Genomic DNA, 15,719 nt, shown 5'->3' with positions numbered 1-15,719 from the left:
GCAGCAGAAAAGGGTGGGGGAGCATCTTCTGGTTAAGAAGAAATTTATAAATGTGACAGGAAACATTAAACTCCTATTTTGTCGGACCAGGGACGAGGACATCCCCCATTAGCAGGATTTTTAGAGAGCGAAGTGTTTCTAGGCTCTCCAGGTCCCTCTGACAACGGGGATGTATGCACGTCTCCCTTCTCTGGTCCTCTGGTATGCCTACTCTTTTTTTTGAGAGAAAATTCCTTCCTTCCCTTCATTTTATTAAAAATTCATCTCTTTTACAGAGAGCAGGGAAGGGGATTAGGATGTGGAAATAGCCAAGCCAGGAGAAATAGCTGCTTGACCAAGGCGACATTGAGTTTTTCCTTGGGATCTTTAGGAATCTGGATTTTTTTTTTTTCTCAGCTACTTTTTTAATAACATTTTGAAATTTTAATCATTCCTCATATTACTTCCATGTTGCAGGAAAATATTCAGCAAATTCAAGGGAGTGCAGCAAAAACCCTCTCAGTTTTCTAATGAATCCCCTGAGAAAAAAAGGGACAAGAAAATGTAACATTATTGAGAAGTTAAAATTCAGGCAGGATTTAAGAGGTGTGTTTTGGAGTCTATAGAAATGACTGAGAAAAAACCAAAACAGGTTTGCTTTGGATATTATATAGCTGCATAAAAGCAAACCTTTCTGAAAGGGAAGTCAGCTGTAAAGCTGGGCAAAATCCAAGTAGCTCCCTGGTGTGTTTAAGCCAGAGCATAATGTGGTGACATTTTTGAGCCTGAAATGCCTATTGAGCTGTTATTTATACCCCAGCACAATTCCCCTTGCCCAAACCAGTTAATTCCCCAGAAAGCTGCAGTTAAAGGACTAAAACTTCTGGATTCCTTAAAAGTATAACAGAGCATCTTTCTTCATCATCCTCCCAGGAACAGCTCTCCCATACTCCTACTTCTTTGTTGTCCCTGGTCATGAACCCAAAACCCAGCACTTCCTATTGGTAAGCCCAACAGCCTAGTCCCAACATCTCTTTGTCTCCACTCCTCTGTCATCTCAGCCTGAGGAAAAGCTGCAAAGCCACCCACATCTCATTATTCATCTTATTTTGTGGTACAAACCAGTGGCTGGCAAACTGGGGTCCAAGGAATAGAGACAGTCCTGCAGTGGGGTAACCCATGGTGCCCATGTCCCTCCTCCTGAGGATGGCATGTCCTTAACTTGGGGTGGGTACAACAAGGTAGCTGGGGGACAGGGACAGGTGGAAATGTGGGTGTTCAGGAGAACATCCCACCCCTGACACAGCAGCAGCACCTCCAGAGAAAGGGAGAACCCCTCAGCACATCTGGAACTGCTCTGGTGCGAGGAGCACCGTGCCAGACTGAGCCCTGCCAGAGCATCCCGTGGGAGCTACATGGAGTTGAGGATTGTGTGGGCAAAGGTGGGATTTCCAGGGAGTCATGAGATGGGACATGTTTAACCTCTAAGAATCAGCTCCCCTCAGGGCTTTAGTAGCTGAGGGGGTCACACACACCTTTGGTTTTGACCTCATTCTGCTCAGATCCAAAATGCAGCTCACCCAAATTCAGCCCCAGGTGCAGAGAAACACCTGCAGGTTTCCCCAGGTTGGACATGCACTCTGAGCCCGAGGTGGACACATGTGGATGGAGAGCAGCGTGCCCTGGCACAGGAGGGTGAGAAACACGGCAGAGTGGGATTTCTGCTTGGAAAAAGCCTTTGGAAAAGCCTCATTTCCTCTGCCCAGAGCAGCGTTCCAGGGCCATGCAGCGAGGCCGCAGTGCCCTCTAGTGCTGCAAGGCTCCCCTCTGCCACCAGCCCTGTTCCCTCGGCCACCAAACACTGCCAAACTTCAGAGCTGCTGCATAAACCATCCTTGTCCCTCCCACCTTTCCTCCCTGCTCATCCCAAACCCAAGCCCCTGACCAGTCAATCCAGCTGGGGTGTGAGAACATCCCAATGCCTCCTATCCTGGCAAGCACAGTGGCATGGCCCTAATTCTGACCAGCTGACCAGTAGCAGCACCAGGAGCCATACAGAACAGGATCTCTGTGGCCCCCAGGGTGGGAAGACCCCCCCCCCCCAGGAATTGTGAGTCAGCACTGCAACGTCTGCTTGACAGCCAGAAGAGTAATACCAGCCCTGAGAAGAGAGAGCCTGTATCATTTTCCACAATCAGGAACCTGCTCTGAGCCATAATAATGATAATAATAATAATGATAATAATAACAACAATAACAATTGTAATAATGATAATGATAAAAATAATAATGAAAATAATAAAGTAATAATGGAAATACCAAAGTTCCGGGCCATTTCTCCAGTATTTTGTTTATGCACTGAATAAGGCTACTTGGCTTATTCAAAATAAGGCTATGGTATTAGGAAATCGGATATTAGGAAAAATTTCTCTAATGGAAAGGGCTGTCAGACCTTGGCACAGGCTGCCCAGGGTATTAGTGGAATTCCTACTCCCAATCCCTGGAGGGATTTAAATACCATGAAGATGTGGCTCTTGAGAACATGGCTCAGTAGTAGCCTTGGCAGTGCTGGGGGAATGGCTGGACTCAGTGATTTTATGAGTCTTTTCCAACTTCAATATTTCTCCGATTCGGTGGTATGAAAGACCATCATAATCTGATGGACTCACAAGTAGATCTACCCTGTCCTGCACATGTGATAAAACCTTCAGGGTTTATAACCTTCAGGGATCATAGGGACTGTGCTCTGCCAACAGAGTCCAAGCCTGCAGGAACCAGGGAGGTGATGACCTGCATGGGACATTCACAGTCTTGGTCTAGACCTCTCCAGTGCTCTGGAGATCTCCAGGGCCTAGTCTGCCCTCCTTGGCAATGGTGGCCTTAACTCTGGCACAGGAGTGATGCTGGAGGGGCTACAGGTGACCACAGCAGTTTGCCCTCTCTGCCGCACGTGATGGTCACTGTCAGCTGGGTTAAATGCAACCAAAAACGGGCCTCAGAAAAGCTGTGTCTTGCTGGAAGCCATGGCAAATCAAAAGTTTTTTACTCAGGAGCAGAGCTCTGACTCCCAATACATTGTGACCTGTACTCAGGCAAGTCTTGGCTCTTTGACAGGGACTTTCCACAGTGGTTTTAGCTGTTACTGTATTGGAAAGACCCTTGGGATATGGGCTTGTCAGGCAAGAAACCTTCTCTGAAGGCAGCGTTGTACCCACACTCTCTGGGCAGATTCCAGCAGGAAGTGGGGCCAGGAGAAGTAATCCTGAATTTTAGGGCTCCTAGGGAGGCACCCCAACCTTTTCGTATGTGGTGGACACATAAAGGACATCAGGGTTAGACCCTGTGAGTGACACCAGGGACACAGAGCACAAGGGGCACACTCCACATGGACCAGGCCACTCCCAGTGGGACGGGATGCCAGGCAGAGGGATCAGCCCACCCCAGATCCACCAGCACAGAACAGCCTGCTAGGAGAGGGACACAGTGCCATGAGCTGTGAAAGAGGAGCAACCTGGGTTGCCTAACATGCTGGGTAAAATGAGAACTGCCAAGCGTTGCAGTGTAGACAGAACAGGCAAGAGAGGAGGTGGCGAGGTGGCAACTCTGTATGGTAATCGTGAATAACACCACACCACCAAAGACCAGTCTGAGGGCACCAAAGAGACCTGTTCTCCTGCTACCACCTCCCTGGAAGTGATCTGCAGGGTCCAGGAACAAGCCCTCACACCAGTGCCGGACACCAATCTCCCCTCCTTGCCCGCAGAGCAACAGCAAAGGGGGTGCTTGCTCATAATCTATCCTCTCCCACTGGACACCTGGGTTGGCTTATCTCTCTCTAGGAACCTTCCATATCTGACCAAACACACATGTGAACCGGTCTATCGCTGCACCCTACAGAGCTGACAGGGAAGGAACATGGGTACCTCAGGTGGGAATCATCCAGTCCTTCCTAGACCCCTACACTGAGGTGCAGCAATCCATGTCCCAGTGTGTCCATGCCTCACCTGGGGCAGGAACCCCAAGTGACCAACCTATACACAGGTCCTACCTTTACTCACATGATCTCCACACTGAACTGTAAGGTCTGACTTGAAAATACTTGCCAGTGAGAGGAGGTCCCAAGGAAAATAGGCAAAGCTGCCTGTGGGTCCCTCAATTCAGGTGGTTTTCCAGCACCAGGAGAAAAGCAGCACAACATCAAGGCTAAAGGAAGAACCTGCAGCTTGCTTGCTTTTGCTTTCAAACACAGGCACGTGTGAAAAGGAGGAGTTTAAATAACAAATCTGTTTGCCTAAGCACCCATAGGCTGAACTACAAACCGGATCAGGAATCCTGGTGCTTCTAATCCTGTTTGGACAAAATCAGGAACGCAGTGGTGCTAAGAGGAATGTGAACAACTTAGAGTCTGCCTTTCTCCTAAGGAGCTTCTCCCTTGTTTCTCTTCCAACAAGGAAGCTGGATGACGACTGCAGCCAGAAGAGAAACAAGCAGTTTATTGTAACTGCAAGCATATGACAAAAAGGGTCAAGAATCAGTAAGGAAACGGAAGGAGATGAGCTGAAGGCAGTAAGATGCCAAACCAAATGATATCAATGCCATCTTCCAAGTTTATCTCATTACAACAATAAAGCCCAATATGCCTTTCAGAAGTGCCACATTTCTACCTCCTAGAACACAAGACAAGGAGCAGCTGGGCAGTGAAGGCACATTCCCAGCATTCAAAGGAGGACAAGCCCATCCCAAAGGCATGAGTTCAGCAAACTGAAAGCCAAATTCTGCAATACACAAGTCCAGAAACCACTTGGGACATGTCCCAAAACTCTCTGCTTGTGCCTAGGAGCATTTACAGCACAGCCCTGCGACATGCAGCCTCCTGTGTCGTTTGTGAGTTGCAGCAGTTCCACAGGAAGGAGCAGGGTGGATCTTGCTCAGGAAAGCTGTGGCCGCCCCATCCCTGGAAATGTTCAAGGCCGGGCTGGACAGGGCTTGGAGCAACCTGGGAGAGTGGAAGGTGTCCCTGCCCATGGCAGGGGGGCTGGAAGGGGATGAGCCTTAAGCTCCCTTCCAATCCAAGCCATCCCATGATCCTATGATCTTGCAGAACATGACCTCTTGGGTTATTTTCTCTGGTAAATGCACATTTTGCCAAGGGCTTGCTTGCCAAGGACTCTATAGACTAAATCTGGGACCAGAGTACTTGCATGTGACACATCCAAGCCTGAACAACTTCCCAAATGCTTGCCAAAGGGAGCAAAAGCAAAAGGCATTGAGTCAGCCCTCCCTGTGACGTCTTCATGACGCCAAGGTGGTTATGTGGTCTCCTTCAACAAAACAGCTGATGTGGAAATGGAGAGGATGATAAAGACTCTTTCTGCATCTGAGCTGCACCTCCCTATGCAGCAGATGCTCCCTGGTGTGCAGTAAAAAGCAGATCTTATGAATGGAGAGCACTTACCTTCAAAAGAGTAATTTTTGGCAGCACTTTGGTGAATTCGTGCCCAAATCCTACTGCAGACTCTTAAGAGTAAGGAGAGATGAAGAGGTTATGGCTCATGAGCTGAGCCAAGGCAATGACCTCATGAGCTCCTGGTCATGAAGCTTTCAAAAATAAAAACCTATTCACCAGTAAAAACAAGCACCTCAGATGGATTTTGAAAGGATGGGCCAAGAGAAAGCTTCAAATTACGAGTTGTGGTGAAGGAGTTGTGAAGCCAGTGCATGTCCACGAGATGGCAGAGCTCACCATGCTGTGAGAGCATCCCCGAGGACTGAGATGCAGGAATTCCAAACAAAAGAAGAGGATCTGGGGAAAGGTCGCTTGGGCTTATTTTGCTTTGTTTATTTTTCCAACCTTTTAATTGCCAAACAGTCATAGGCTTTCCCTGCAATATTTTGTTAAAATACTATTGATAGATTTCAGCAGAAAAACTCATGTATAGGGCGATATTAACACCCAGATATCCAGAATAGTCTGCTCAACCCCCAGACAGCCACAATATTCTGCTTAATTAGAGACATCTCTGCATCTCTCTGTAGGCACCCATACAGACCTGGATGTACATTGGAGATTAGTTCAAGATTCATGTCCTGTGTCTATCACACCTTAACACCAAAGGCACACAAACCTCCAAGCAGCCTGTAAGCAAGACTCCCTATCTCTCTCAAACATGGTGCTTTTAACCTTTCCGTGGCTGCTGAAGAACACCCAGCAGCTAAACACTTCCATCTGAATTGTGCTGGAGGATGCTTGGACCACCCCAGTTGTGCTGGAGGATGCTTGCACTGGCTCAGTCACACTGGAGGATGCTCAGACTACCCCAGTGGAGCTGAAGGATGCTCAGATTGCCCCCTCCATCTGTGCATCTGCAAGCAGCCCATGAGCTCTCAAACACAGACAGGAGTTTTTATATCACCAACCTGAAAAGCCTCTTCCTCAGGATGCAGCACCCATGAATGTAACAACCCCACGGGGTGAAGGATTTTCCTTTCAGAGGCTCACACAAAGGAATATCTTCCCTTTTGCCCCCCCCTCCACTGCTCCACAGAGCCATTTAAAACAAGGGACGAGGAGCAGTAAAATCACTGTCAGCATTGCACGGCTGCATTCAAATCCAGTTAACAATGATATGTCAGGATTAAGCCAGCTGTCTGCAAGTATTTCACTTGTCCATGTTGAACAAGATCAACCCTCACCCAGAGCCACCTGGGTCCTAGCTCCCACAGACACACATGGCTGCCTGCACATGCCAAGGTAAGCATGTCTGCAAATCAATGCAGTACTGCACGAGTCTGCCTGAGGCACAAACAAAACATCAAATCCAGCATTCCCACTAGGTCTTCCAGCTTAGAGATGTCACACCAATAATTAAGCCAGATATTAATGTATATATTGGAATTAATTCATTGTATTCAATGTACTCTTGTACTCTGAGGACATGATGAATGATAGCCAGACCAGGAGGACCTGGCTTATTTAACAGCTGTTGATTAAAACCCCCTTGAAGGTAATCAGCTCCTCACACCAAAGATGGTTTGATTCTTCACTTCCAATTATTCCCCAGGGAAACTAACCTTATTTTGCAGAATTAATGGGGTTTGTATCAGCTGAACCTGATGTTTTTTCCCTGTGACCTAAAGTCCAGACATACCAAACATGGAAGAGACTGAGCAGGAAGCAGCTGCAGGCAGTGCTCCTCCCTGCCAAAGTCAGCTGCCCTTCTCCACTCCTTCATGCACTCAGTGCCAAATAGTTCACCCAAAAGAAACAGTAAGGCAGATTGTCACATGGTCTGCAGGATGAGCAAAGCTCTTCCTCACATGATGTGTAAGCAAGAAGCCTGGCCATTGGAATCCGAAATGCAGGAACTCTCAGAACTTTGGGGCTGTAAACCAAAGCTCAGAATTAAACACAGGATTTGATCTGAGACCTTGGAAAAGGCTCCCAAACTTAGGTGCTAGAAGTGAGAATGTGGATTTATAGTTTAAGGCAGAGACATGTAAAGCTAAGTAGAAGAAAGTTTAGAGTTTTAGAGTTTAAGATATGGAAAAAATAAAAGTAGTTACAGAGCTGAACAAGGAGTTCAGAATGCAGTGCTGTAGGTTTGGGTATCACAATGTGATTGGCTAAGAAAGCTCACACTGCAGCATAGGTCCGTAAGACAAAATATTTAAGGGTTAGGTCAAAAACATAAATATCCTTGTTGGCAGTTTATTGTTTATTAGTTAGTGAATCCTTAAAAGGTCTTGTAACTAGAGGTCTTGTGACCTTCTGAACCATGCAGTGAAGATGTGAGCCAAACTCAGCCTTCCTGCCTATGTAAAAGATTAAAAAAAAAAAAATCACACCATCTAAACCAACTCAGAGGTCCCATCTCTAATTCATTCAAAATTCCCACATTTGGTGAATTCTTGTCTCAGCACCAAAGAGGGTAACACTACCACAGCACATGAGATGTTTTCATCCTTGCCTCTGGAGGCAAAGAGGTTTCAGCAAAAACATGCTGAGCATCCTCTGAAACTTGCCTAGCTTAGGGAACTCAGCTCCTTTGAGGACTAGGGCTCTGTAAAATGGAAAACTATATGATGCTGACAAATTGCCTTTTTCAACCTCTCTACTGAACTGCAGGGTCTCATCCTGCTATTCCACAACATCCACAATCAGAGGTCATTTAACCAGAACTGCCAAAACTGCAAAGAGAGATCTGGGGAAAGAACAGGCTGGAGAGAACACATACATGGATTACCAGCGCATATAAACATGGGCAGTGCCCCAAAGGGGCAATACCTGGGTCAGCACACAGGCACTGCTGGCTTCCTGGCAGCAATTTATTTTGCAGCTGTCAGGAGGGGTTGATGCTTTTCAGAATTTCCTTTTCTTCAACATATGAGCCCTGTGCACATCCACATGTATACATACACAGGTATATACTGCCCTCAGTGTATCACCTCCCTACAAAGTCTGTGTGGTAACTGCCCTTGCCCAGCACCAACACCTGAAACCACAGGCACAAATCTCCATCCCAACCCCAAAGGACCACAGCCCAGCAGCTCTCCCACTCCTGAGGAGGGTTTCCTAAGGGAACAGAAGGCAGGGAAGGCTCTGCTGGTGGGCCCCAGCATGGCAGGGGCAGATGTCCTCATCACCTACCTGCCACACTGGAAGGACTTTCTCTATGTCGTTCAGGTTGATGCTGTCACCATCCTCGTACTTCCCCTTTCCAAGCCTGTGGCAAGAGGAAAACAAAAGCACGTGAAAACTCGTTGGAGACACAGTTAATTTTCTATTACAGCACAAGGGGAATATCAGTTGTTGCTGCAAAGGCCTCTCATGGAAACAAAGAGGCTCTCTCTGGAGCAAGTGTGCTGTGCCTCCAAAACACTCCCACGCAGGTGTAAAGCTGTTAATACAAAATTAAATGCTTTGCTCAGTCCTCTCCACCTGCACCATCTGCCGCAGCTTGCAAACACTTTTGGTAGTAGCAGCAATGGGAAAACCAAAGGCAGTCCTGAGCCCAGACCAAGTAAAACTGAAAGCACAGCCCACCTGGACAGCAGAAACGAGAGCACAAAGAGAGTAATGAAAAATGTTTCCTTTGAAGCGCTGCTCATTTGCTGGTCTCCACGGGAGCTCCAGCTCCCCTGATGAGAAAGGTGTTGAAAATCAGCAAACACACACCTCAGACAGGAAGCAGCAATCAATATAAATATAAGCAGACAATTTGAAAGACAAAGAAATTGGGATGAGAGGTCAAGCACTCACACACCATACATAAAAGCGGCAGCTGAAGGACTTTCTTGGAACAAGAAATGAAAAAAACAATCCAAAGATAATTACTAGTTGGGTGCAAAGAGTTTGTGATGATACAGAAAAAGAAAGAAATGGTCAATAATTATCATCCTTCTATGTTCACAAACAACAGAGATAATCTTTCTTTATTATGCAAGAAAGATAAAATATTTTTTTTGTCAGTTAGAAGCAAGATAGTGTTAAGTAAGATACAGTAGAGACTTTGGTAGCAGCAGACCCAGGTAATCAGTGCTTAGAAGTTAGTGAAAAATAGATTCTGGAATTAGAAAAAATGGGAGAAAAAAATTGAGAAAAATGGCACATGCTGAAGTACCAGTCTCAAAATCCAGCAAACTGAATAGAAGCAATTTAATTAACCTTAATGAACTTGAGCACCCTGGTTTAGTAAAAGGTATCTCTGACCATGGCAGGGGGGCTGGACTAGGTGATCTTGAAGATCCCTTCCAACCCAAACCATTCTGTGATTCTGTATTTACTGGAAATCAGAGGTGTTCAACAACTGATTTTCCATTATAGATGAAATACTGACTTTGACTTACAAAGGCAAAAATATAGTGTGCATACACATACAGAAACACACATCTGAAAAAATATTTATATATATGGTATTTATATAGATGAGAAAAATCATATCACACATCTGGGGACAAACAATGCCAGCTGCAGGTGCAGAACACAAGTTTATTGTAGGAAAAGGTCATCTGAAAAGGGTGGGAACTGTCCCAAGCTGAATTTCTTATGCTGAACTGTGGCAAAAAGGCAGGGGATGAAGAGGAGGCAGGGATTAGGGGGAAGAAGGCAGCTTTCCTCTGGAGACAGCATGGCTGAGCCCCAGCTACAGGACCACAGGCAGTGCTGGCAATCGTGTTTCAAAGAGGGAAATTCCTTAGAGAACGTGAAAAACTCAAGTGATACATGCACTTGGGAGAAACCTGGAATGAAGAGAAAATACCAGCTACTAAAGGATGTTTGATCTGGAAGAGTACAAGCAGAGCAAGAGCAAGCACTGGAAATTAAAGCCAGATGAATTCAGGTCAGAAACACAGTACAGCTCCCTGCTTTTTCTTAACTGTTCCACTTGTGATTATTCAGCATGCCACCAAACAGCATCTCCCAATAAAAGCAGGTGTCTCCCCGGAGGAAAACGCTTCACCCAACCAAAAGTCACTTGAGGTCACACAACTGGATGCAACTCCATGGCCAGCCTTGGGCAACTGATCAGATGGAGGAATAAAATGGTTCTTTTAGTGTTGAAAACACACACTGAACAGCACAGTCCTTTTTTTTCCCCTATTATTTTTTTCACTGCACAGCTAAATTTTTTTAAAAGCTCCCTATTCAAGCAAGAGGGGAAAATGCCTAGCTAGCAGGTGGAGATTCATGGAGGCTCAGCAAGCTGAATCTCGGCACAGATTCACCATGGAGAGCTGATGAATGCATAATACAGTCAGGTTTAGAAATGAAAAAATAAGAACAATTTTGTCTTTGTGCTTCCTCTGTCCTAGCCAGGTTACTTACCTGGCATGCATTTTGGAACATGCACTGTTTTGTGCTGATAGCATCTGCTTAACTTTTCTGCAGATACACTATTTTTTACTCCACTTTAACAGCTGTAATATTTGGGAGTGATTAAATATTTCAACTCCACACTGCCTCCTCTATGTGTTTGCAATGTGGGCATTCACAATACATCAGGAACCAGAGGAAAAACACAACACCAGCCCTGCTCCATCCTCCCTGCACACAGCAGCTCTCACTGACAGGATTGCCTGGCAAGTGCCATCAACCATGGAGCATATTATATCTTCTTTTACAGAGGAAGCACATTATATCTTATTTTACAGAGGGCCCCCTTCATCTCATTTTTCAAACTCATCTGAAAAAATGGGATTGAACTTGACTAAGAGACTTTGTGACTTAGAAATTTAGTGTTATGCTGTTCCAAATGTTCTGAAAATTGCTCTTTATAAACCTGCAGTATACCTTACAGAGCAGAAAAAAAGGTTGTCTGAGTCTTCCTGTCCCTGTATGGTACAGGAGCCTACTGCAGATGCTGAGCCTGGGCTGGTATGGGATTTCTGGCCTGGCTGGATGTTTCTAATTGTTTCCAATCAACTGTTCTAACAACAATTCTAAACTTGTCTTCTAAACAAGATGTGCAGGCATATGGCACTGGCCAGTATTTTGGCAAAACCAAATTATCAGCAGCAAAATGTCTCCAAGAGAAGATTTCCATCCCTGCAAACAACATGGCAGTGATGGAACATCAGCTGCAACCCCATCTTTTAGACCTGTTCTACTTTTTTCCTTCCTCTATGCTCTGAGTGATAGCATAAGGAAAACCGGAGCTATAGAATTATGGGATTGTTATGGTTGGAAAAGACCTCTAGGAGCACCAAGTCCAAACATTCCCTTGGCCCTGCCAAGGCTCCCATTGACAAATGTCCCCAAGTGCCACATCCATATGGTTTTTAAATCTCTCCAGGGATGGTGACTCCACCCCTGACCCGGGCAGCTCTGCCAGGGCTGGACAACCCTTTCCATGAAGAAACTGTTCCTAACGTCCAACCTACACCTCCTCATATGCAATGTGAGGCCTTTACCTCTTATCCTGTCATTTGTTACAGGGGAGAAGAGCCCAACTCCCACCTGGCTGCACCATCCTCTCTGGGAGTGATTGCTTCTCCATCTGCAGAGAACCTGCAGGGAAATGGTGATACCCATCTAAGCAAGGCTGGTGAGCCACTTGGTGCCAGCACACATTTACTTGGTTTGACCAACCAAAAACCAGTAAGGAATCCAGAAATACCAGGGAAACCTGTGGAGGCTGTCACAACGAAAGGGAGCTGTTGAATGTTTTCACAGTTTTATGAAACACATTGATGCTCTCTCCTTCCCTGAACTCTTGCTGGGAAGAACAGCGTCATTCACAGGAACTGTAACCAGGTCAGCACTAAGCCAAGATCTTTCCTCCAATATCCAGAGATGTCTAAATTTAGAACACCAGGATCTAGGAGACTTGGATCCAGAGTTATTTAAACACTGAGATCTACCAGGCAATGCAAAAATACAGAGAACCACTCTGCTCCAGCTCAGAACTGGGTGACAGAGGAGCCAGACAGACTGACCATGGCGTTCTTAAACTCTCTGCATAGTCCAGTGCTTCTTCCCACGTCCTCTGTGTGAGGGGTGCCACCAAGCCAGAGTTCCTAGAGCAAGGAGAAGTTAGAGACCTTCCTGGAGAGCACAGTATTGCAGACACAGCACTCACCCTTCTCTGTCTATGTGAGGCAATGGGTGTTTGGAGGTGTTTCGCAGCTTTCTGTGAAACTGGGTGAAATCTAGTTTTTCAGGCTGCAAGTCCCACGTTGCACCACTAGGAGAGAAAAACAGGGAAAAACAGAGAAAGGAAGTCCACTACTAATTAAACACCACCGAGCTGAAGAGCAGAGGGCACACTGAAGCCTGCAGACAAGGAAAGCTGGCATTTCTGGAAGCACCACTCCCCACTCCCTGCTGCAGAGCACGTGGATGTGAGCCTCCAGCCTCCACACTGATGCACCTCTTTTCATTTTTCTTGTTTTTTAGGTATGCTGAGCTCTTGGGGCTTTATCTAAGCCTCTAATTTAGATACAGAAAACACCCTGCAAGATATACTCACTCTCTACCAAGAGGGTATTGCAACAGGTCCATGAAATTATGTTCTCTCTGGTCCTGCACAACCTGTCTCCTCCAGTGACTCAAGATTATGCAGATTATGCATAAAACAGGACAGAAAGGATATTTCACTGCTTTCACTGAGACAGCAGCTGAAGAGTTCTTCCCAGCAGTTAAGAAGCCAACACATAATGGCACCTCCAGCTAATGGGAGAGTAAAATCCCAGAGCAGCAGCTCAGAGTTGACTCAAGTCTTGCCTGTGTAGTTCTGGGGTGACTATAAGTAATTATACTGGTACTGGTTTCAGTTTTTTGACTGCAAACCCATCCGGTGGCCTCTCCAAAACACACAGGATGCTTTAAATAGACTGTGCTTGGTGCCACAGGCTAAATGGGGATGGGGAGGAGGAGGAGCAGTGATGTCAGCCTTACCAGGGTATACTCTGATGCCTGAGTACCCGCAGGGTGGACATACCAGCGAGGGCTAAGACAAGGCATGGTCCATCCTAAAAGTCCACCTCTCTCCTAAAGCAATTTAAAACCAGCTTACCTGAAGGAGTCAAAGGTGTTGGCAGCCCAGATGTCTGTGCCCAGCATGTCAAGGTTGCTCTCCTTGTTGCCATTCTAGGAGAGATGGAAAGGTGGTTACTTGTCAGGAGGCACATGGAGCTATCCAGGCCAGGACACAGCCTCTCCCACCAGCCACGGAGGTGTCTTGGCTCTCTACAAGGGATCCTGTGCTCCTGTGTGAATCCATGCAATGGAGAGACCCTTCACCTGCTGCAAAAGTGCACCGTGAAGGCAAGGAGTGACAGTGTCAGCCTTGGAGACACAGAGCTGTGCACAGCATGGAACAGACAATGCACAAGCTCAGCTCCGACTCCAATCCTGTCCTCCTGCCCCATGTCCACAACCATGATCCACCAAGGTCCAGGGGCCAGGCTCAGATTCACAAAATCACAGAATCATTTAGGTTGGAAATGACCTCCAAGACTGATTCCAACCTGTGTCTGATCCCCACCTGTCACCCAGCCCAGAGCACTGAGTGCCATATCCAGGTGTTCCTTGAACACTTACAGGGATAGGGACTCCACCACTGCCCTGGGCAGTCTGTTCCAAGGCTTAACAATCCTTTCTGTGACAAAATTCCTCCTCATGCCCAACCTGAGCCTGCCCTGGCCCAGCCTGTGGCCGTTGCCTCTCCTCCTGTCCCTGTTCCCTGGGAGCACAGCCCGACCCCCCCGGCTGTCCCCTCCTGTCAGGAGCTGTGCAGAGCCACAAGGTCCCCCCTGATTCTCCTTTGCTCCAGGCTCAGCCCCTTCCCAGCTCCCTCAGCCTCTCCTGGGGCTCCAGCCCCTTCCCCAGCTCCGTTCCCTGCCCTGGACACGCTCCAGCCCCTCAGTGTCTCTCTTGTCCTGAGGGCCCAGAGCTGTCCCCAGCACTGGAGGTGCCTCAGCAGCGCCAGCACAGGGACAGGCCCTGCCCTGGGGCTGTGTCACAGCCTGGCTGGGACAGCCCAGGGGCCATTGCCCACCTGGGCACCCTGGGCTCATGTCCAGCTGCTGGCACCAGCACCCCCAGAGCCTTTCCCCACGGGCATTATAAGACATCTCCAGCCACCTGTGAAACACCTTGAATTTTCCTGTGCAGGCAGCTGCCTTTGTCAAAATGGACAACCCAAAGCACAAGCATGTAAAGCAAAGACCTCACATATGTTATTCAAAGCCCCTTCACAGTCATCAACCCTCACATGTCCTCCCTGCACAAAGAGGGCTGTCCCCTCCACCCCTTACAGGTGAAGTAAAGCAGGTTGGATTTTGCCATTGAAGACCATTCAGGAAATTAGACTTGACTCAGTCTGGGTGGATTGAATGCATTGCACATAAGGAGCCCATATTAACCAATTTTCCTCTCAACATTTCTTATTCAGATTACTCATAATCTTGCACATATTCAGATTTTTTAAGCAACTCAGTCCAAATGGTCCCACTCTGGCAAAATATATGGTAGAGAAGGTGGATTCCATCTCTTCCCCATCATAAACCTTCTGTCATTTTTAAGTATTGTTAATATTAACCAAGACATTATGAACACGTTAAAAATGTGACCATTTCTTAATGAAGTCCCAGAGCTCAATGTGCTCACAAATTGAGCAACACTTTCCCAAACAATGTCAGGACACATGTCCTCAGTGAACAGATGGTTACATTCTGCAGTCATTTCCAGCACAACCAATTTAAACACCAGAAACTCCAAACACAGACACACTGCTCCCTTTTTAGTCTCCTCCGAGGGGTGTATGGATTATGATTTTAACCCCTGGGGATCTGCAAGTTGACATGTCTCTGCTCAGAAACAAATTACCAGAAATACATAACTCCCGTGATAAGTTACAGAAGATGAGCTTTTTATTTTAGGCAAATGTAAGCACGATTTTCTCCCACCAAGGAGAGGAATTAGTTTCTTAAATCCTTACAAGCATCCAAATGCAGTGTAATGGAAGCACACATGTGCAGGTTATCACAGCTGACACCCAAGAGAAGACACAAATCCATTTCAGGTGGTGAGGAGGTCAGGCAGGTCCGAGGCAGCAGCTGGACACTCTCACCCAGACCTGGTCCTCCTAGAAGATGTCCCATAACCTCTTGGAGACACTCCAAGCATCAGCCAGGCTCCACAAAATGGTGCCAGGGCTCAGTGATAGCACACCTTGTCATTAAGTCCTGAGTCACTGTGGCCATTTCAAGACACCCTTTTGGTCTTCTATGACCTGTCT

At 46.9% G+C, this 15,719-nt stretch overlaps 1 protein-coding gene across 1 annotated transcript in view; it reads right to left on the bottom strand.

Annotated features, from left to right (window-relative positions):
* Window positions 1-15,719, bottom strand: part of CTIF (cap binding complex dependent translation initiation factor) — a 146,915-nt gene that overhangs the window by 88,319 nt on the left and 42,877 nt on the right. The window contains exons 5-7 of the mRNA XM_031059640.1: window positions 13,494-13,567; window positions 12,558-12,662; window positions 8,627-8,702 (exon numbers count right to left, since the gene is read on the bottom strand). Of these exons, the coding sequence (XP_030915500.1) occupies window positions 8,627-8,702; window positions 12,558-12,662; window positions 13,494-13,567 (255 nt within the window). The remainder of the gene's footprint in view (window positions 1-8,626; window positions 8,703-12,557; window positions 12,663-13,493; window positions 13,568-15,719) is intronic.

This window comes from Geospiza fortis, unplaced genomic scaffold (assembly GCF_000277835.1).
Source record: "Geospiza fortis unplaced genomic scaffold, GeoFor_1.0 scaffold488, whole genome shotgun sequence".
NCBI lineage: Eukaryota > Metazoa > Chordata > Aves > Passeriformes > Thraupidae > Geospiza > Geospiza fortis.
This window is presented reverse-complemented; position numbering and strand designations above follow the sequence as displayed.